This window comes from Betta splendens, chromosome 10 (assembly GCF_900634795.4).
Source record: "Betta splendens chromosome 10, fBetSpl5.4, whole genome shotgun sequence".
NCBI lineage: Eukaryota > Metazoa > Chordata > Actinopteri > Anabantiformes > Osphronemidae > Betta > Betta splendens.
Window position 1 is genome coordinate 11,548,347 of NC_040890.2, and position 21,225 is coordinate 11,569,571.

Genomic DNA, 21,225 nt, shown 5'->3' on the forward strand with positions numbered 1-21,225 from the left:
AAGTCTATTGATTTCATACTGCTGAAATCTACCGTCAATGGAAGATAACTTTTCTCTGCAGTTTAAAAAAAAAAAAACAGGTAGCATCTGTGTAAGTTAATTGTTTAGTAGTTGAATAATCTGTTTTAATATTTACTACATTGTTCAGACAAGCTATCATCCAAAAGTCACCATTACCATCAAAATCAATCTTCCTGAAATCATTAGCATTTTACACGTTTTACATTTTAGTGTACAAAAGTAGGAGTATCTGGTTAACTGGTGCAGAGCTCATTGGTGCGATTAATCATTTCTCAGGGTTTTTAAACAAATCTGATTTGTTTTTGGTTCTCTTTTTGTACGAGACCGTTTGTCCTCAAACAATGTGAAATAGGTCTGATTTTGATGGTGATTCTCTTATTTCCATCTATCAGGATTTAGTTTTTACGATGTTCCAAGATTTAGACTCTTTGGAAGAAGGTTCCCTTGTGAATTTCTTAGACCATTTGTTGGACGTTGTTTGTCCCAGATGCTCTTTTGCTTTAACACAAAGGCAGTTTGATTAGAAGCAGAGCGGTGTAAACATTTTCAGATTTGCTTCACATATTGTTAGGTTATGATGCAGTTAGTGACTTATCTTGTAGTGACAAGAAACCCTTTCTTTAACAGATTTAGGTTCATAATTAATATTTTGGGAAGTGCTGGGAACCAATGCAGAATAATTATTAGCGTAAAAGACAAATAAGGGTAGTTACATTGAAATAAATTCACACAGCATTAAATGTTGTTTTTAGAGGTAATACCTGCATCATATAGATACAGTTTCAAATGCATGGCAATTTTAATAACTATCTTAATTGACGATTTCTTTAATATTGTGGGAGAAAAGCCTTTGAGTGAGGACAATTGACCCCAAAGCTTGATACAAGCCACTTGAAGACAGTGCAGAGTTATATGTACAGTAATGTGATGAGTACTTTGGTAAAACAAATGGTAGTTTTACCAACGCAGGTCATCTTTACATGGTGACAGTTGAAAGCAAATAGATTTGTGTTCTGCATTTGAAAACAAAGCCGACAAAGTATTTATTGATTGTAATATAAATCACAATTTACATGAGTTTAAAGTTCCCGACTGCTCCTGATGAGTTCTGCATTCGTACAATTACTAAATTAGACTGATATTGTACTTGAATCTAAATACAGATCCTACTTAATGAATGTTTTTCTGTGGACTTTTAAAGATAAACAAATAACTTTCAAACAGTAGGACTTTTTTACTCAAACCTCAAAGCCTTTCAGTTTTGTACATTTTACCTGACTATCACAGGAAGCACAGACTTTGACTTGCCTTGATATTGTAATATGTCTTTAGGAGAATGATATTAAAAAAAGTAACATATTACTGCCAGTAATATAAATACATTTAGAGAAAACTATGTTCTTAGAAGTAAAACATTTTTCTGTGCCATGATTTTTAGAATTTATATTTTTTCAGTATTTAAGTAACTAATCATTTTAATACACTCATATAGTTAGACGGTCTGCAAATGTGTGAAATACAAGCTGAGAAAGTTCTCATTTCAATGTAGAAATCCAGTAGTCATTTAATCTTTAATAGTTTTTGCATTATATTTGTTATCTATGTGGAAATGTTTGTAGTTGAAGTCAGCTCAAGGTGTCGCTGTACACCAGTTTTAAAATTGAACTATTCGACACATATCAGTTTGTTGTACGCCCAGAACAGTAACAGACGCAGTCTCGCGGAATCTCGGCTTTTGTTCAGTGATCTCTGGTTAAACGGTCTTTTTTTTCATCGTGGTTCAACGTCTCAGCAGCTCGAACTGAAGGATGGATGGAAATATGAAATCGTTTAAGTCGTACAGCTTTTACTTTGTTCTTCTTCTGTTTTTGCACGTCGCGTATGGAGACATCAACTATTCCTTTCCAGAGGAAATGAAGCGAGGATCAGTTATTGGAAACGTAGCCAAGGATCTTGGGATGGAAACGGGTGCGTTCGCTAACAGAAGAGCCCGCATCGACTCCGACGGGACGGACAAACGTTACTGTGACATAAACCTGAATAATGGAGAGCTGGTTGTTGCCGACAGGATTGACCGAGAGGGGCTTTGTGGAGAGAAGGCTTCGTGCGTTCTGAAACACGAGCTTGTGCTGGAGAATCCTCTGGAGCTCCATAGAATTAGTTTACACGTTCATGATATTAATGATAACGCTCCACGGTTTAAGGAGGAAATGATACATCTAGAAATTCGCGAATCTGCAGACAGGGGAGCTCGTTTTGTGATCGAAGAGGCGCACGATGCGGATGTAGGACAGAATTCAGTTCAGCAGTACAGCCTCAAAAAGAATGAGAATTTCGTTTTGGCCACTAATGGAAACACAATTGAGCTCGTGCTCGATAAAGAGCTTGATCGTGAAAAACAGCAGAACATTGATCTGATCCTTACGGCTCTAGATGGTGGCTCCCCTCAGAGATCAGGAACCGTAGTTATACACGTCACTGTGCTGGATGCTAATGATAATGTACCAGTGTTTAGTCAGAGCGTTTATAAAGCAAATCTGCCTGAAAACGCTCCTGTAGATACTGTGGTAGTCACAGTGAGTGCAACTGATGCAGACGAGGGAGTGAATGGAGACGTGACTTATGAATTTGGTCACGTTACAGAGGACGTAAAGAAGGTGTTCATTATTGACAGCAAAGTAGGTGAGATCAGAGTAATTGGCACCGTTGATTTTGAAACTACAAAATCATTTGATATACGAGTAAAGGCAAAAGATGGTTTAGGGTTATCATCCTACGCCAAGGTAATAATTTCTGTTACTGATGTGAATGACAACGCCCCTGTACTCAATATAAAATCATTAACCAATCCTGTATCAGAAAACACGTCACCTGGTACAGAGGTGGGCATCATTAACGTGCAGGACAGAGACTCTGAGAACAACAGACAGGTTCGCTGCTCCATCCAGCAAACTGTCCCATTCAAATTAGTTCCTTCCATTAAAAACTATTACTCTCTGGTGACCACAGGACAACTGGACCGTGAACTAGTGTCTGATTACAACATTACCATCAGTGCCACTGACGAGGGTTCTCCTCCTCTGTCCTCCTCTAAAACCGTTCACTTATCTGTAGCTGACGTCAACGACAACCCACCTGTGTTTGAGGAACAGTCCTACAGCGCATATGTGAGTGAAAACAACAAACCTGGCTCCACCTTATGTTCCGTGGCTGCTCGAGACCCGGACTGGAGACAGAACGGTACCGTGATCTACTCTCTGTTACCTGCTGAGGTGAACGGTGCCCCGGTGTCGTCCTATGTGTCAGTGAACGGAGACACGGGGGTGATCCACGCTGTGAGGTCGTTTGATTACGAACAGTTCAGGAGTTTTAAAGTGCACGTGATGGCCAGAGACAACGGTTCTCCTCCTCTCAGCAGCAACGTGACCGTCAGTGTGTTCGTGTCGGATGTGAACGACAACTCTCCTCAGATACTGTACCCCGCCCCGGAGGGCAACTCGTTCATGACCGAGCTGGTCCCCAAAGCTGCACACGGAGGCTCTCTGGTGTCCAAAGTCATAGCGGTGGACGCGGACTCCGGACAGAACGCCTGGCTGTCCTATCACATAGTCAAATCCACTGATCCGGGACTTTTCACCATCGGTGTCCACAGCGGAGAGATCCGGACGCAGAGGGACGTTTTAGAGTCTGACAGCATGAAGCAGAACCTCATTGTGTCGGTGAAAGATAACGGACAGCCCTCTCTGTCTGCCACCTGTTCCATGTATTTACTGATCTCTGATAACTTGGCTGAGGTGCCAGAACTGAAGGATATTTCTTACGATGAGAAGAATTCCAAGCTGACGTCGTATCTGATCATTGCTCTGGTGTCCGTGTCCACGTTTTTCCTGACCTTCATCATCATCATCCTGGGTGTGAGGTTCTGTCGTAGGAGGAAGCCCAGACTGTTGTTTGACGGAGCAGTAGCCATCCCCAGCGCTTATCTCCCTCCTAATTACGCAGATGTTGACGGCACAGGAACTTTACGCAGCACTTACAACTATGACGCCTACCTGACAACAGGCTCTAGAACCAGTGACTTTAAGTTCGTGTCATCCTATAATGACAACACGCTGCCTGCTGACCAGACTCTGAGGAAGAGTCCGTCAGACTTTGCTGATGCTTTTGGAGATTCTGATGGTTCTCCAGAGGTAGGCACTTGTCATGCTATCTATATTAAATGAGCTAATCATCTTCAAGCCATATGGGTACACATACAAACGACCAACCTGAATACATTTTTCTAAATCTTCTCTTTTGTCACATTTATTGACTAGGGTACATATTTTAAATCATGTGCTTCTTGACTCTGTCCTTGGTGCTGATTATATATTTTGTGAGTTTTGGCGGTTTAATCCTATACCTATTTCAGTAATGAGTTTGTTTTTCAACATGTTTTGTGGTTTTAGGTTAGTCTTTGAAAAACGTAAATATTTTAATGTTGAGGTTAGGGGCTGTGTATTACAAGACAATCAGGCTATGTTGAATTTCTTGGTGAACCGGCATTGAGGTCACAGCTTTAATTCCAGATAATTAGGTCTGTCATAAACAACTGCTTTGTTTTGTTTTGTGTAATTCCAATGTTTTTTACATCTTTATATATTAAGGAGTTGCTACCATAAATTAAATGTTTTTTTTTATAAATAATCTAGACTATATCACCTATTTTCAATCTCAATGCTTTTACATTCATCTGTCAGTGTTCATTATTTAAGATATTTTCAAGATCTTGCTTTTATAGAAGGGTATTTAGTTATGTATTGAATTGGCTCTTTTCTCTTGTGCTTGGGGCAGTTTGACCTACATGCTCATGGACACAGTCTTCAAGCATGTTTGCTTTCTAAACTTGTAGCATCTTCCTTATTTTTAACTCTGACTTTGCAAAGTGGACAGTTGCTAAGACAAGGCAATGACTGAAGAATGTCATGCAACTGGGGCTAATGTCAGTCTTGGATTGCAGTGGTTTAGTTAGAATAATGATGAAATCATTTCTGAATTTGCTGCATGTGTTTAATAAAAGTGCAGTTAACAGTGTGGTGTGTGTAGTTGCCAAAAAACGACTACATACAGTAGTTAGTTGTGTCAGATGCTTATAACTCTAAATACATGAGTAGGACATGTATGCTGGTGATCACATGTAAAGCAAAATTACAGGAGTTTGAATGTTATTGTAAAGCAAAAGCCAGATAGGAGAACATATTTAAATACCAGTCAATATTTACGTGTTTTATTGAACATGCCTTCAATATTGGGATTAAAGCTGTTTATTGACCAGAGACGGGTAGCTTGTTCTTGTTATGCTGTATGTGAGCATGATGCAGGCAACCACTGGAAGACGGTGTAAAGTTATGTATGGGGATGTGTTGTGTCGTCCTTGCTTTATACATGGATGAAACATGTGGCTTTGCCAAAGCAGCTCAGCTTTGAATAGTGATAAGTCAAAGCCATTGGATCTGTGTTCCTTCTATAGTTACAGTATTGATTGTAACGTAAATATGAAACTTTGATTCATGTGTTTACACCTAGACGTGTTCTGCAGTCATGTGTGCTGCATTATGCTGATACTTTACTTCAAGCTAAATGCAGATGTCACTTCATGATTGCTTGTTTTACCAAGTTGTAATTGATGAAGCCAAACAAGTGCTCTAAAAGAGTAGGGTCATTGTTGTTAAGCAGTTCTGCATATTTCTCCTGACCGCCTAAAGCAGAATGGGCACTAATTTCCCATTCTGTTGTAAATTGGCATAAAACCAGTCATATAATACTGTCTTCTACTGTAAAGAAGATAACTTGCATACTAGATAATGTAATAAATGTCTGTGATGCAGTTTAGAGTACAGGCTATAATATTATTATGCCCAACAAGTTTTTTTGAAGAGCTTAAATTTGATATATCCATTGTATATGTTGTTTAGGTATTAGTTTAAGGAGAAAAACTTAATAATTCCTCTTTTGCATAATTGTTGAGGATTGAAACATTTTACTTGTCAGAACAGGACGTTTAGTTCTGTTAAATTATTTTCACTCCATGATCTAAAGCATTCTTCGAAGCTTTAACCTGTAAACGTGTGTGATACAAAGCGAAACAGTCAACAGTTGCACATACTGTGAAGGGCGAATTTATCTTTTCTCCTAACATCTTTTACACATTTTTTTTTGTTATCCATTTGTGAAAAAATGTCATAGTTAGAGTCAGCTCAAGGTGTCGCTCTACACCAGTTTAAAAACTGAATTCTTCTACACAGATATCAGTTTGTTGTACGCCCAGAACAGTAACAGACGCAGTCTCGCGGAATCGCGGCTTTTGTTCAGTGATCTCTGGTTAAACGGCCTTTTTTACATCGTGGTTCAGCGTCTCAGCAGCTCGACCTGAAGGATGGATGGAAATATGAAATCGTTTCAGTCGCATAGCTTTTACTTTGTTCTTCTTCTGTTCTTGCACGTCGCGTATGGAGACATCAACTATTCCTTTCCAGAGGAAATGAAGCGAGGATCAGTTATTGGAAACGTAGCCAAGGATCTCGGGATGGAAACGGGTGCGTTCGCTAACAGAAGAGCCCGCATCGACTCCGACGGGACGGACAAACGTTACTGTGACATAAACCTGAATAATGGAGAGCTGGTTGTTGCCGACAGGATTGACCGAGAGGGGCTTTGTGGAGAGAAGGCTTCGTGCGTTCTGAAACACGAGCTTGTGCTGGAGAATCCTCTGGAGCTCCATAGAATTAGTTTACACGTTCAGGATATTAATGACAACGCTCCACAGTTTAAGGAGGAAATGATCAATCTAGAAATTCAGGAGTCCGCAGACAGGGGAGCTCGTTTTGTGATCGAAGAGGCGCACGATGCGGATGTAGGACAGAATTCAGTTCAGCAGTACAGCCTCAAAAAGAATGAGAATTTCGTTTTGGCCACTAATGGAAACACAATTGAGCTCGTGCTCGATAAAGAGCTTGATCGTGAAAAACAGCAGATCATTGATCTGATCCTTACGGCTCTAGATGGTGGCTCCCCTCAGAGATCAGGAACCGTAGTTATACACGTCACTGTGCTGGATGCTAATGATAATGTACCAGTGTTTAGTCAGAGCGTTTATAAAGCAAATCTGCCTGAAAACGCTCCTGTAGATACTGTGGTAGTCACAGTGAGTGCAACTGATGCAGACGAGGGAGTGAATGGAGACGTGACTTATGAATTTGGTCACGTTACAGAGGACGTAAAGAAGGTGTTCATTATTGACAGCAAAGTAGGTGAGATCAGAGTAATTGGCACCGTTGATTTTGAAACTACAAAATCATTTGATATACGAGTAAAGGCAAAAGATGGTTTAGGGTTATCATCCTACGCCAAGGTAATAATTTCTGTTACTGATGTGAATGACAACGCCCCTGTACTCAATATAAAATCATTAACCAATCCTGTATCAGAAAACACGTCACCTGGTACAGAGGTGGGCATCATTAACGTGCAGGACAGAGACTCTGAGAACAACAGACAGGTTCGCTGCTCCATCCAGCAAAATGTCCCATTCAAGTTAGTTCCTTCCATTAAAAACTATTATTCTCTGGTGACCACAGGACAACTGGACCGTGAACTAGTGTCTGATTACAACATTACCATCAGTGCCACTGACGAGGGTTCTCCTCCTCTGTCCTCCTCTAAAACCGTTCACTTATCTGTAGCTGACGTCAACGACAACCCACCTGTGTTTGAGGAACAGTCCTACAGCGCATATGTGAGTGAAAACAACAAACCTGGCTCCACCTTATGTTCCGTTGCTGCTCGAGACCCGGACTGGAGACAGAACGGTACCGTGATCTACTCTCTGTTACCTGCTGAGGTGAACGGTGCCCCGGTGTCGTCCTATGTGTCAGTGAACGGAGACACGGGGGTGATCCACGCTGTGAGGTCGTTTGATTACGAACAGTTCAGGAGTTTTAAAGTGCACGTGATGGCCAGAGACAACGGTTCTCCTCCTCTCAGCAGCAACGTGACCGTCAGTGTGTTCGTGTCGGATGTGAACGACAACTCTCCTCAGATACTGTACCCCGCCCCGGAGGGCAACTCGTTCATGACCGAGCTGGTCCCCAAAGCTGCACACGGAGGCTCTCTGGTGTCCAAAGTCATAGCGGTGGACGCGGACTCCGGACAGAACGCCTGGCTGTCCTATCACATAGTCAAATCCACTGATCCGGGACTTTTCACCATCGGTGTCCACAGCGGAGAGATCAGGACGCAGAGGGACGTTTTAGAGTCTGACAGCATGAAGCAGAACCTCATTGTGTCGGTGAAAGATAACGGACAGCCCTCTCTGTCTGCCACCTGTTCCATGTATTTACTGATCTCTGATAACTTGGCTGAGGTGCCAGAACTGAAGGACATTTCTTACGATGAGAAGAATTCCAAGCTGACGTCGTATCTGATCATTGCTCTGGTGTCCGTGTCCACGTTTTTCCTGACCTTCATCATCATCATCCTGGGTGTGAGGTTCTGTCGTAGGAGGAAGCCCAGACTGTTGTTTGACGGAGCAGTAGCCATCCCCAGCGCTTATCTCCCTCCTAATTACGCAGATGTTGACGGCACGGGAACTTTACGCAGCACTTACAACTATGACGCCTACCTGACAACAGGCTCTAGAACCAGTGACTTTAAGTTCGTGTCATCCTATAATGACAACACGCTGCCTGCTGACCAGACTCTGAGGAAGAGTCCGTCAGATTTTGCTGATGCTTTTGGAGATTCGGATGGTTCTCCTGAGGTAGGCACTTGTCATGTCACCACTGTAAGATCTGCCGAACCAGTGATTTACAGCCTTTCGTGTCGTTCTTCCTTTTAATAATTTTGTACATCGCTTAGTACGCCTTAAAAACAAGCAGCGCAGTGAACGTTAACTACTAGGCTTGTTCCCTTCTGTGTGAATTGACAATATCAGCAATTGTACACAGGCTGACGGCTGGTTACTTGTAACAGTTTTCTAAATTCAGTGTCTGCGTTTGTTGTGGGCTGTCGTTTTGTAGATGCTCAATTTGACGTCACGGTTTTCTGTCGCGCTCGTTACAGTTATTGGTCGTGTATTTAGTTGATCTTCTTTGACTTGGACAGTATATTTACAACATTTCTACAGCTGTTTTATGTCTTACTTCATTTATTCTCCCTTAGTGTGTTAATGAAATTCCATTACCTTCATTGTAGTAGTTTGCCATAAAAAATATGCCTTCACGTGATATTAACTCTGTAGACAAACTTAGTAACCATAGACTTTGTTGCTCATTTTAATCATTAATACTTTAGTTAGATTTTTTACAGTTAGCAAATGTAATTTCTGCACATTTTTCAGTTTCATTGAAGGTCCCAGTGTGGTTTTCTTTGGAGGGACTTGCATCCAGCTACAATCGTTGTCTCTGTCCTTGGTGCTGAATTTTTTTAAGGTCTTTTTTATTTTAGTGTGACTTTTCTGTGTTATGCTGTTGCCTTTCATTGATAACTGCTGTTGTATCAAACTGATAATGTTCGTTGCTTACATCTTGCTGTGATGCTGTAGCATTAGTTTACTCCATTGAGTCAGAAGTAATAAATTTAGTGTGAATGTCATCTTGTATGTGAATATTTAGTGTTCAAGTAAGATAAGCAAACCCTAGCCTCATCAATCATTTTGTTTTAATGGTTATGTGTTACTAGGTTTATCCTGTTTATTTTTAAATTTTAACATTTTAAATATCCTTGCAGGTTCACTTTTTAAAGTTTATTTTTTTTATTTTGAACGTGACCATTTCCAAAGATTTGTGATTGCAAGTTCGTTAAATTTATTTTGTCTGGACAATGTGTTGTCCATTAAAACTAAAGTGCAAACATAGTCATGCAGATGCTCTTGCAGACTTGAACAAAAGTATTGCTTTATTATTGTAAAATAGTTTTGCGTTTGATGTAACTTTTCCAAATTAGATCGGCGTTTCTCCTCCACCTTTATAGCAGCTGTTGATTACTGTTATCTGTTTTAAGGTTTGCCATAAAGGAGAATTACCATTCAGGGAAATACATCAGCTGAATTTGTCCTTAGTTGTGAGTGACGAGCTACTTGTGTTTGAGTGCTCTCTGAAGTTTGTAGTTGTCAATACTGGGGTCCAGCACAGATGGAATTACGTTATGATCTTTACTGCGTGCTCGCGTCAACAGTTTAACAAAACAAATCTGTGTCCAGTGACTCTGAACTCTGGAGTGTTGATCGTGGTTTATGATAAAGTGAGTGGTTCCTTTGACCGACTCGATCTTTTACACGTGTATAAAAAATGAATCGTGTTATACCGAAAAAACTCTCATGGTGTCAGTGTGTACCAGTAAATGAGTAAGAACAATCACTCCTCCACCCTTATGTCTCAACGAATCGTCAGCCTGCATTCCGCCTGGAAAGTCTAAATCGTCTTCGTTCGTGACTCGTGCAACATAATCGTTACTGTTGGATAAATTTGCTGGCACCTTGCTCTTTTTTCGACCAACTTGTGTTTGAACATATATATTTTTGTGGTGATGGAATACAACCGGTTTTCGGTGCACTACGGTTTTGCGTTTCTTCTTCTTCTCCTCCACCCAGTTATCGGAGATGTGAGCTACTCCATTCCAGAGGAAATGAAACGTGGATCTGTAATTGGTAATGTAGCAAAGGATCTAGGACTTGATTTGAGCCGACTGTCCGCTCGAAAGGCTCGTATCGATACAGAGGACAGCGGTGCAAAGTATTGCAGTTTGAATCTCAACACCGGGGATCTGATTGTTAATGAAAGGATCGACAGAGAAGGGCTTTGTGCGAAGAGGCCCTCCTGTGTTCTCCAACAGGAACTTGTCCTGGAAAACCCGCTAGAGCTGCACCGTATTAGTGTCCTCGTTCAAGATGTTAATGATAATTCACCGCAGTTTAAGGAGGATTCTCTTAAAATAGAAATACAAGAATCAGCTGATAAGGGTGCACGTTTTCAGTTAGACGAAGCGCACGATGGAGACATCGGACAAAACGCTGTTCAAGGCTATTCACTACAACAGAATGACCATTTCAAATTAAATCTAAAGACGAAGGCCAGTGGTAGAAAATATGGTGAACTAATCTTAGACAGGGAGTTAGACAGAGAGGACAAAGGGGATCTGATTCTTTTGCTTACAGCGTTTGATGGTGGCTCCCCTCAGAGATCAGGCACCGTAGTTATACACGTCACTGTGCTGGATGCTAATGATAATGTACCAGTGTTTAGTCAGAGCGTTTATAAAGCAAGTCTGCCTGAAAACTCTCCTTTGGAAACGTTAGTGATCACAGTGAGTGCAACTGATGCAGACGAGGGATTGAACGGTGAAATAATCTATGGATTTGACCATGTAGCAGATGACAAGCAAGTTTTCAGTTTAGACCCTAAAACAGGAGACATCAAAGTGGCTGGATTTATTGATTTCGAAAAGGAATCTTTATATGAAATGCAGATTAGTGCAAAAGATGGTTTGGGACTGGCTTCGTATGCAACTGTAACAATTGAAATAACGGACATAAACGACAATGCTCCAGTGATTTACATGAAATCACTGACGATGCAAATACCGGAGAATGTGTCACCTGGTACAGAGGTGGGCATCATTAACGTACAGGACAGAGACTCTGAGAACAACAGACAGGTTCGCTGCTCCATCCAGCAAAATGTCCCATTCAAATTAGTTCCTTCCATTAAAAACTATTATTCTCTGGTGACCACAGGACAACTGGACCGTGAACTAGTGTCTGATTACAACATTACCATCAGTGCCACTGACGAGGGTTCTCCTCCTCTGTCCTCCTCTAAAACCGTTCACTTATCTGTAGCTGACGTCAACGACAACCCACCTGTGTTTGAGGAACAGTCCTACAGCGCATATGTGAGTGAAAACAACAAACCTGGCTCCACCTTATGTTCCGTGGCTGCTCGAGACCCGGACTGGAGACAGAACGGTACCGTGATCTACTCTCTGTTACCTGCTGAGGTGAACGGTGCCCCGGTGTCGTCCTATGTGTCAGTGAACGGAGACACGGGGGTGATCCACGCTGTGAGGTCGTTTGATTACGAACAGTTCAGGAGTTTTAAAGTGCACGTGATGGCCAGAGACAACGGTTCTCCTCCTCTCAGCAGCAACGTGACCGTCAGTGTGTTCGTGTCGGATGTGAACGACAACTCTCCTCAGATACTGTACCCCGCCCCGGAGGGCAACTCGTTCATGACCGAGCTGGTCCCCAAAGCTGCACACGGAGGCTCTCTGGTGTCCAAAGTCATAGCGGTGGACGCGGACTCCGGACAGAACGCCTGGCTGTCCTATCACATAGTCAAATCCACTGATCCGGGACTTTTCACCATCGGTGTCCACAGCGGAGAGATCAGGACGCAGAGGGACGTTTTAGAGTCTGACAGCATGAAGCAGAACCTCATTGTGTCGGTGAAAGATAACGGACAGCCCTCTCTGTCTGCCACCTGTTCCATGTATTTACTGATCTCTGATAACTTGGCTGAGGTGCCAGAACTGAAGGACATTTCTTACGATGAGAAGAATTCCAAGCTGACGTCGTATCTGATCATTGCTCTGGTGTCCGTGTCCACGTTTTTCCTGACCTTCATCATCATCCTGGGTGTGAGGTTCTGTCGTAGGAGGAAGCCCAGACTGTTGTTTGACGGAGCAGTAGCCATCCCCAGCGCTTATCTCCCTCCTAATTACGCAGATGTTGACGGCACGGGAACTTTACGCAGCACTTACAACTATGACGCCTACCTGACAACAGGCTCTAGAACCAGTGACTTTAAGTTCGTGTCATCCTATAATGACAACACGCTGCCTGCTGACCAGACTCTGAGGAAGAGTCCTTCAGACTTTGCTGATGCTTTTGGAGATTCGGATGGTTCTCCTGAGGTAGGCACTTGTCATGTCACCACTGTGAGATCTGTCGAACCAGTGATTTACAGCCTTTCGTGTCGTTCTTCTTTTTATTAATTTCGTACATCGCTTAGTACGCCTTAAAAACAAGCAGCGCAGTGAACGTTAACTACTAGGCTTGTTCACTTCTGTGTGAATTGGCAATGTCAGCAATTGTAAACATGCTGACGGCTGGTTACTTGTAACACTTTTCTAATTTCAGTGTCTGCGTTTGTTGTGGGCTGTCGTTTTGTAGACGCTCAATTTGACGTCACGGTTTTCTGTCGCTCTCCTTACAGTTGTTGGTCTTGCATTTAGTTGATTTTCTTTGACTTGGACAGTATATTTACAGCATTGCTACAGCTGTTTTATGTCTTATTTAATTTATTCTCCCTTACTATGTTAATGAGATTTTATTGACTTCATTATAGTGGTTTGCCATAAAAATATGCCTGCACGTGATATTAACTTTGCAGACAAACTTACTAACTATAGACTTTGTTGCCCATTTTAGTCATTAATATTTTAGTTATATGTGCTAAAGCTAGCAAATTTTATTTCTGCACTTTTTTCAGTTTCATTGAAGGTCCCAATGTGGTTTTCTGTGGAGGGACTTGCGTCCAGCTACAATCGTTGTCTCTGTCCTTGGTGCTGAATTTTCTTTGACGATCTTTTTTATTTTAGTGTGACTTTTCTGTGTTATGCTGTTGCCTTTCATTGATAAATGCTGTCGTATCAAACTGATTATGTTCGTTGCTTACATCTTGCTGTGATGCTGTAGCATTAGTTTACTCCATTGAATCAGAAGTGTTAAGTTTATTGTGAATATCATGTCGTATGTCGATATTTAGTGTTCAAGTAAGATAAGCAAACCCAAGCCTCATCAATCATTTTGTTTTAATGGTTATGTGTTACTAGGTTTGTCCTGTTTTTTTAAATGCCGACATTTTAAATATCCTTGCAGGTTCACTTTTTAAGGTTTAACATTTTATCTGACCACGACCATTTCTAAAAAATTGTGAATGCAAGTTCGTTAAATTTTATTTTGACTGGACAATGTGTCGTCCATTAAAACTAAAGTGCAAACATAGTAATCCCGATGCTCTTGCAGACTTGAACAAAAGTATTGCCTTATTATTATAAGAAAGTTTTGCTTTTGATGTAACTTTTCGAATTAAATAGGCGTTTCTCCTGCACCTTCATAGCAGCTGTTGATTGCTGTTATCTGTTTTAAAGTTTGCCATAAAGGAGAATTACTTTTCAGCGTAATACATCACCTGATCTTGTCCTTAGTTGTGAGTGACGTGCTACTTGTGTTTGAGTGCTCTCGGATGTTTGTAGTTGTCAATACTGGGGTAGAGCACAGATGAAATTACTCTATGATTTTTACTCCGTGCTCGCGTCAAAAGTTTTTTAACAAAACAAATTTGTGTCTACTGACTCAATTATGTTGTGTATATGTTAAACTTCACAAAGGTACCGTCAATATCAGTTAAGTGGTGGCCTCAGCGGTTTAGTGTTAGTGCTTGAAATATATCCTTACCACACACCTAAACCGAATCTGGAATGCTGACCGTGGTTTGCGATGAAATTAGTGTTTTCTTTAACCGAATTGATCCCTACACGTGTATAAAAAATGAATCGTGTTGTACCGAAAAAACTCTCATGGTGTCAGTGTGTACCAGTAAATGAGTAAGAACGATCACTCCTCCACCCTTATGTCTCAACGAATCGCCAGCCTGCATTCCGCCTGAAAAGTCTAAATCGTCTTCGTTCGTGACTCGTGCAATATATTCGTTACTGTTGGATAATTTCGCTGGCACCTTGCTCATTTTTTGACCAACTTGTGTTTGAAAATTTTTATTTTTCTTGTGGTGGTGATGGAATACAACCGGTTTTCGGTGCACTACGGTTTTGCGTTTCTTCTTCTTCTCCTCCACCCAGTTATCGGAGATGTGAGCTACTCCATTCCAGAGGAAATGAAACGAGGATCTGTAATTGGTAATGTAGCAAAGGATCTAGGACTTGATTTGAGCCGACTGTCCGCTCGAAAGGCTCGTATCGATACAGAGGACAGCGGTGCAAAGTATTGCAGTTTAAATCTCAACACCGGGGATCTGATTGTTAATGAAAGGATCGACAGAGAAGGGCTTTGTGCGAAGAGGCCCTCCTGTGTTCTCCAACAGGAACTTGTCCTGGAAAACCCGCTAGAGCTGCACCGTATTAGTGTCCTCGTTCAAGATGTTAATGATAATTCACCGCAGTTTAAGGAGGATTCTCTAAAAATAGAAATACAGGAATCAGCTGATAAGGGTGCACGTTTTCAGTTAGACGAAGCGCACGATGGAGACATCGGGCAAAACGCTGTTCAAGGCTATTCACTACAACAGAATGACCATTTCAAATTAAATCTAAAGACGAAGGCCAGTGGTAGAAAATATGGTGAACTAATCTTAGATACGGAGTTAGACAGAGAGGACAAAGGGGAACTGATTCTTTTGCTTACAGCATTGGATGGTGGCTCCCCTCAGAGATCAGGCACCGTAGTTATACACGTCACTGTGCTGGACGCTAATGATAATGTACCAGTGTTTAGTCAGAGCGTTTATAAAGCAAGTCTGCCTGAAAACTCTCCTTTGGAAACGTTAGTGATCACAGTGAGTGCAACTGATGCAGACGAGGGATTGAACGGTGAAATAATCTATGGATTTGACCATGTAGCAGATGACAAGCAAGTTTTCAGTTTAGACCCTAAAACAGGAGACATCAAAGTGGCTGGATTTATTGATTTCGAAAAGGAATCTTTATATGAAATGCAGATTAGTGCAAAAGATGGTTTGGGACTGGCTTCGTATGCAACTGTAACAATTGAAATAACGGACATAAACGACAATGCTCCAGTGATTTACATGAAATCACTGACGATGCAAATACCGGAGAATGTGACACCTGGTACAGAGGTGGGCATCATTAACGTACAGGACAGAGACTCGGAGAACAACAGACAGGTTCGCTGCTCCATCCAGCAAAATGTTCCATTCAAATTAGTTCCATCCATTAAAAACTATTACTCTCTGGTGACCACAGGACAACTGGACCGCGAACTAGTGTCTGATTACAACATTACCATCAGTGCCACTGACGAGGGTTCTCCTCCTCTGTCCTCCTCTAAAACCGTTCACTTATCTGTAGCTGACGTCAACGACAACCCACCTGTGTTTGAGGAACAGTCCTACAGCGCATATGTGAGTGAAAACAACAAACCTGGCTCCACCTTATGTTCCGTGGCTGCTCGAGACCCGGACTGGAGACAGAACGGTACCGTGATCTACTCTCTGTTACCTGCTGAGGTGAACGGTGCCCCGGTGTCGTCCTATGTGTCAGTGAACGGAGACACGGGGGTGATCCACGCTGTGAGGTCGTTTGATTACGAACAGTTCAGGAGTTTTAAAGTGCACGTGATGGCCAGAGACAACGGTTCTCCTCCTCTCAGCAGCAACGTGACCGTCAGTGTGTTCGTGTCGGATGTGAACGACAACTCTCCTCAGATACTGTACCCCGCCCCGGAGGGCAACTCGTTCATGACCGAGCTGGTCCCCAAAGCTGCACACGGAGGCTCTCTGGTGTCCAAAGTCATAGCGGTGGACGCGGACTCCGGACAGAACGCCTGGCTGTCCTATCACATAGTCAAATCCACTGATCCGGGACTTTTCACCATCGGTGTCCACAGCGGAGAGATCAGGACGCAGAGGGACGTTTTAGAGTCTGACAGCATGAAGCAGAACCTCATTGTGTCGGTGAAAGATAACGGACAGCCCTCTCTGTCTGCCACCTGTTCCATGTATTTACTGATCTCTGATAACTTGGCTGAGGTGCCAGAACTGAAGGATATTTCTTACGATGAGAAGAATTCCAAGCTGACGTCGTATCTGATCATTGCTCTGGTGTCCGTGTCCACGTTTTTCCTGACCTTCATCATCATCATCCTGGGTGTGAGGTTCTGTCGTAGGAGGAAGCCCAGACTGTTGTTTGACGGAGCAGTAGCCATCCCCAGCGCTTATCTCCCTCCTAATTACGCAGATGTTGACGGCACAGGAACTTTACGCAGCACTTACAACTATGACGCCTACCTGACAACAGGCTCTAGAACCAGTGACTTTAAGTTCGTGTCATCGTATAATGACAACACGCTGCCTGCTGACCAGACTCTGAGGAAGAGTCCGTCAGATTTTGCTGATGCTTTTGGAGATTCGGATGGTTCTCCTGAGGTAGGAACAAATGTGTTCGCTTAGTATTTTCGTAAACAGCACTGTTATATTTTGCCATTACATTTTGACTTGGTTATGTGACTTCTGCTTTCTCGCAAAATAGAAATTAAGTTTGTATCATACCAGTAGACACAGACGTTTGCAACAGTTGCCAGTATGAAGTCTTTTCCTATATTGTTATCTTCAAATGGCAAGTCTTCTTTCGACTCTATTTGTTGATGATTTATAATATTCATAGTTTTTTTCAATGATGTGTTTTCGGTATGGAGGACGCTTTTCGCTGGTGTCTGTATGTTTGGTTCTAGTTAGATTAGTTTGTTGCTGTCCTTGGTGCTTAACTGTGAGTTAACTGTCATTGCGTTATTAAGAGCTACTTAGATTCAACTGTGCCATTTAATTCGTACACTTTCGTAATATTAGTGCGTATTTCCACATTTAGCAAAAAAGTGGACATTTTGTCTTGGCACTTTTTCCTTTAATGGAATTATGCAGCAACATGCTTTTCCATAGTATCTTTTTTTTTTGTCAGAAGCACTTTTTCTAACTTTGGGTAGACGTGTATTCAGCAGTTATTGAAATAAAGCAATCTACTAACGTGTTTTTAGGTGTTCATAAGTCCTCTTCAGCCCTTTTTAACATGTGTTTCATTTTATCTCTTGCTGGATTGTTTTGCTTAGATCACTTTCAGTTGCGTTGATCTTGGAGATTGTCTAAGCATTTTTCTGATCTTTACTTTATTTTGATTAGCTACACATCTCACATACTCATACGTTAATATGAGGAGTAGTCGGGTTCTATAGGAGCACGTACCGTGGCTAAATAAAGAGGAAATACCAAAGTCAAAACAAGCAACTTCTTCACACTCTTCTAATGCCACTTGCATAGAATGCATTTCCTACTGTAAATGTAAACAGCAGTATTTGGTCTCTGCTGTAGGTCAGGAAGTGACATCTTTCGGAAATCAACGGTATTATTATTGCTATTGATACATTATACAATATAAATATCATGTTAATATATATAACTGTAATGCATTTACAGTCCATTTTGTAACAATTTCATTGATTTACCATGGAATAATATTTTTAGTTCCAGGTATTGAGTAACAGCAAAGCTTGTGGCTTTCTGTTATGCTGACACGAAGGAATTATCTGTTTTAACGATGCAACTGGTTAAATAATTATTTATTTTAGACTTCTTTAGACACGCATTTAGGATCATACAGGCAAATTATTTAGAATTAGTGTTTAATTACCATTTAAAAAAGAAACAAACAAGTCGAGAATGTGAAAGGCTTTGGTTGATTTAATGGTTATAATTTATTTGTACTCACGGTGTCACTACAGACCAGCTAAGGACTTGAATGTTCAGTCTGTGCACACCACCCATTATTGGGATTGCCCATCTCTGTTCTCTGCTTTGACAGAGAGGTAGTCGGAGGGCGTTTATTTTTGAAAGAATATCGTACTCTACCTTTTTACAACGTATTTGAAGTAGTGTATCAAAGACTGAAGATGCGTTTTGGACGGCTGCTCTTTCAAAGCCATGTCTTGGTGTTTCTCTTTGTTGTGGTGGAGCACGCACGCGGAGACGTGAGCTACCGTGTGCAAGAGGAGCTAAAGCGCGGATCCGTGGTTGGAAATATCGCCAAGGATCTCGGCCTGGAGGTGAATCGACTGTCGGCTCGGAAAGCTCGTGTTGATGTTGAAGGGAGCGAGAAGCGATATTGTGGAATTAACCTTGAAAATGGTGATTTAGTTATAGAGGAACGAATTGACAGAGAGGAGCACTGTGGACAGAAGCCTTCATGCGTTCTGAAATTCGACTTGCTGTTAGAAAACCCACTGGAGTTACATCGGCTGTCTCTGCAGGTGGAGGACATCAACGACAATGCACCATATTTCCAGAAAGGCATTATTAAGATAGAAATTAGAGAATCTGCTGTTAAAGGAGCTAAATATCGCATTAATGCAGCACATGATGAAGACATAGGGAAGAATTCCGTTCAAAACTACGTTCTGCAACAAAACCCCCACTTTGTGTTCAATATTCAAACGACCAGTGTTGGTAGTAAGTATGGAGAGCTGGTTTTAGAGAAGGAGTTAGACCGAGAGGAGCAGCAGGAGATGAAGTTATTGCTCACTGCTGTGGATGGTGGTTCACCGCAGAGATCCGGGACCGTAACCATTCATGTTATTGTACTCGATGCTAATGACAACGCTCCGGTGTTTTCTGAGACCGTGTATACAGCCCGTTTACCAGAGAACTCGCCTGTAAAAACGACAGTTATCACTGTCAGTGCAACAGACGCCGACGAGGGCTTCAACGGCGAGGTTACATATGAATTTAGTAGAATTTCTGATAAATCACAGAAAATGTTTTCACTTAATGAGAAAACTGGGGAACTTATTGTGACAGGAGACATTGATTATGAAGAAGGTTCAAAATATGAAGTGTTTGTTGAGGCTAAGGATGGTTATGGCCTCTCAACAGAGGCAAAGGTTATAATTGATATCACCGATGTGAATGACAACGCACCAATTATATATGTGAAATCCCTAAATAGTCCCGTATCCGAAAGCACGTCACCTGGTACAGAGGTGGGCATCATTAACGTCCAGGACAGAGACTCGGAGAACAACAGACAGGTTCGCTGCTCCATCCAGCAAAATGTCCCTTTCAAGTTAGTTCCATCCATTAAAAACTATTACTCTCTGGTGACCACAGGACAACTGGACCGTGAACTAGTGTCTGATTACAACATTACCATCAGTGCCACTGACGAGGGTTCTCCTCCTCTGTCCTCCTCTAAAACCGTTCACTTATCTGTAGCTGACGTCAACGACAACCCACCTGTGTTTGAGGAACAGTCCTACAGCGCATATGTGAGTGAAAACAACAAACCTGGCTCCACCTTATGTTCCGTTGCTGCTCGAGACCCGGACTGGAGACAGAACGGTACCGTGATCTACTCTCTGTTACCTGCTGAGGTGAACGGTGCCCCGGTGTCGTCCTATGTGTCAGTGAACGGAGACACGGGGGTGATCCACGCTGTGAGGTCGTTTGATTACGAACAGTTCAGGAGTTTTAAAGTGCACGTGATGGCCAGAGACAACGGTTCTCCTCCTCTCAGCAGCAACGTGACCGTCAGTGTGTTCGTGTCGGATGTGAACGACAACTCTCCTCAGATACTGTACCCCGCCCCGGAGGGCAACTCGTTCATGACCGAGCTGGTCCCCAAAGCTGCACACGGAGGCTCTCTGGTGTCCAAAGTCATAGCGGTGGACGCGGACTCCGGACAGAACGCCTGGCTGTCCTATCACATAGTCAAATCCACTGATCCGGGACTTTTCACCATCGGTGTCCACAGCGGAGAGATCAGGACGCAGAGGGACGTTTTAGAGTCTGACAGCATGAAGCAGAACCTCATTGTGTCGGTGAAAGATAACGGACAGCCCTCTCTGTCTGCCACCTGTTCCATGTATTTACTGATCTCTGATAACTTGGCTGAGGTGCCAGAACTGAAGGACATTTCTTACGATGAGAAGAATTCCAAGCTGACGTCGTATCTGATCATTGCTCTGGTGTCCGTGTCCACGTTTTTCCTGACCTTCATCATCATCATCCTGGGTGTGAGGTTCTGTCGTAGGAGGAAGCCCAGACTGTTGTTTGACGGAGCAGTAGCCATCCCCAGCGCTTATCTCCCTCCTAATTACGCAGATGTTGACGGCACGGGAACTTTACGCAGCACTTACAACTATGACGCCTACCTGACAACAGGCTCTAGAACCAGTGACTTTAAGTTCGTGTCATCCTATAATGACAACACGCTGCCTGCTGACCAGACTCTGAGGAAGAGTCCTTCAGACTTTGCTGATGCTTTTGGAGATTGTGATGACTCTCCTGAGGTAGGAACAAATGTGTTTGCTTAGTGTTTTTGTGATGTTGCATATGTTCCTGTTCTTTCATTTTTCACACACTGTCT

The 21,225-nt window shown here is 42.3% G+C and overlaps 6 protein-coding genes across 7 annotated transcripts in view; all 6 read left to right on the forward strand.

Annotated features, from left to right (window-relative positions):
- LOC114864326 (protocadherin gamma-A11-like) overlaps positions 1–21,225 on the forward strand; it is a 265,898-nt gene that overhangs the window by 22,604 nt on the left and 222,069 nt on the right. The window lies entirely within an intron of this gene.
- Positions 1,602–5,336, forward strand: LOC114864361 (protocadherin gamma-A11-like). The gene has a single exon (XM_029165196.3). It carries the CDS (start codon positions 1,830–1,832, stop codon positions 4,242–4,244), a length of 2,415 nt encoding a protein of 804 aa, XP_029021029.1. The 5' UTR covers positions 1,602–1,829; the 3' UTR covers positions 4,245–5,336.
- Positions 6,180–8,955, forward strand: LOC114864367 (protocadherin beta-15-like). Its single transcript, XM_029165201.3, has one exon. It carries the CDS (start codon positions 6,437–6,439, stop codon positions 8,894–8,896), a length of 2,460 nt encoding a protein of 819 aa, XP_029021034.2. The 5' UTR covers positions 6,180–6,436; the 3' UTR covers positions 8,897–8,955.
- Positions 10,109–13,050, forward strand: LOC114864349 (protocadherin beta-15-like). Its single transcript, XM_029165186.3, has one exon. It carries the CDS (start codon positions 10,585–10,587, stop codon positions 13,048–13,050), a length of 2,466 nt encoding a protein of 821 aa, XP_029021019.1. The 5' UTR covers positions 10,109–10,584.
- On the forward strand, positions 14,841–17,288 carry LOC114864364 (protocadherin gamma-A11-like). The gene has a single exon (XM_029165199.3). It carries the CDS (start codon positions 14,853–14,855, stop codon positions 17,262–17,264), a length of 2,412 nt encoding a protein of 803 aa, XP_029021032.1. The 5' UTR covers positions 14,841–14,852; the 3' UTR covers positions 17,265–17,288.
- LOC114864360 (protocadherin gamma-A2-like) lies at positions 18,755–21,188 on the forward strand. Its single transcript, XM_029165195.3, has one exon. The coding sequence runs from the start codon at positions 18,755–18,757 to the stop codon at positions 21,170–21,172; it is 2,418 nt and encodes an 805-aa protein (XP_029021028.1). The 3' UTR covers positions 21,173–21,188.

Excerpts from the sequence above, each read along its gene's own strand:
- LOC114864361 (XM_029165196.3), top strand. The coding sequence starts at position 1,830 with ATGGATGGAAATATGAAATCGTTTAAGTCGTACAGCTTTTACTTTGTT.
- LOC114864367 (XM_029165201.3), top strand. The coding sequence starts at position 6,437 with ATGGATGGAAATATGAAATCGTTTCAGTCGCATAGCTTTTACTTTGTT.
- LOC114864349 (XM_029165186.3), top strand. The coding sequence starts at position 10,585 with ATGGAATACAACCGGTTTTCGGTGCACTACGGTTTTGCGTTTCTTCTT.
- LOC114864364 (XM_029165199.3), top strand. The coding sequence starts at position 14,853 with ATGGAATACAACCGGTTTTCGGTGCACTACGGTTTTGCGTTTCTTCTT.
- LOC114864360 (XM_029165195.3), top strand. The coding sequence starts at position 18,755 with ATGCGTTTTGGACGGCTGCTCTTTCAAAGCCATGTCTTGGTGTTTCTC.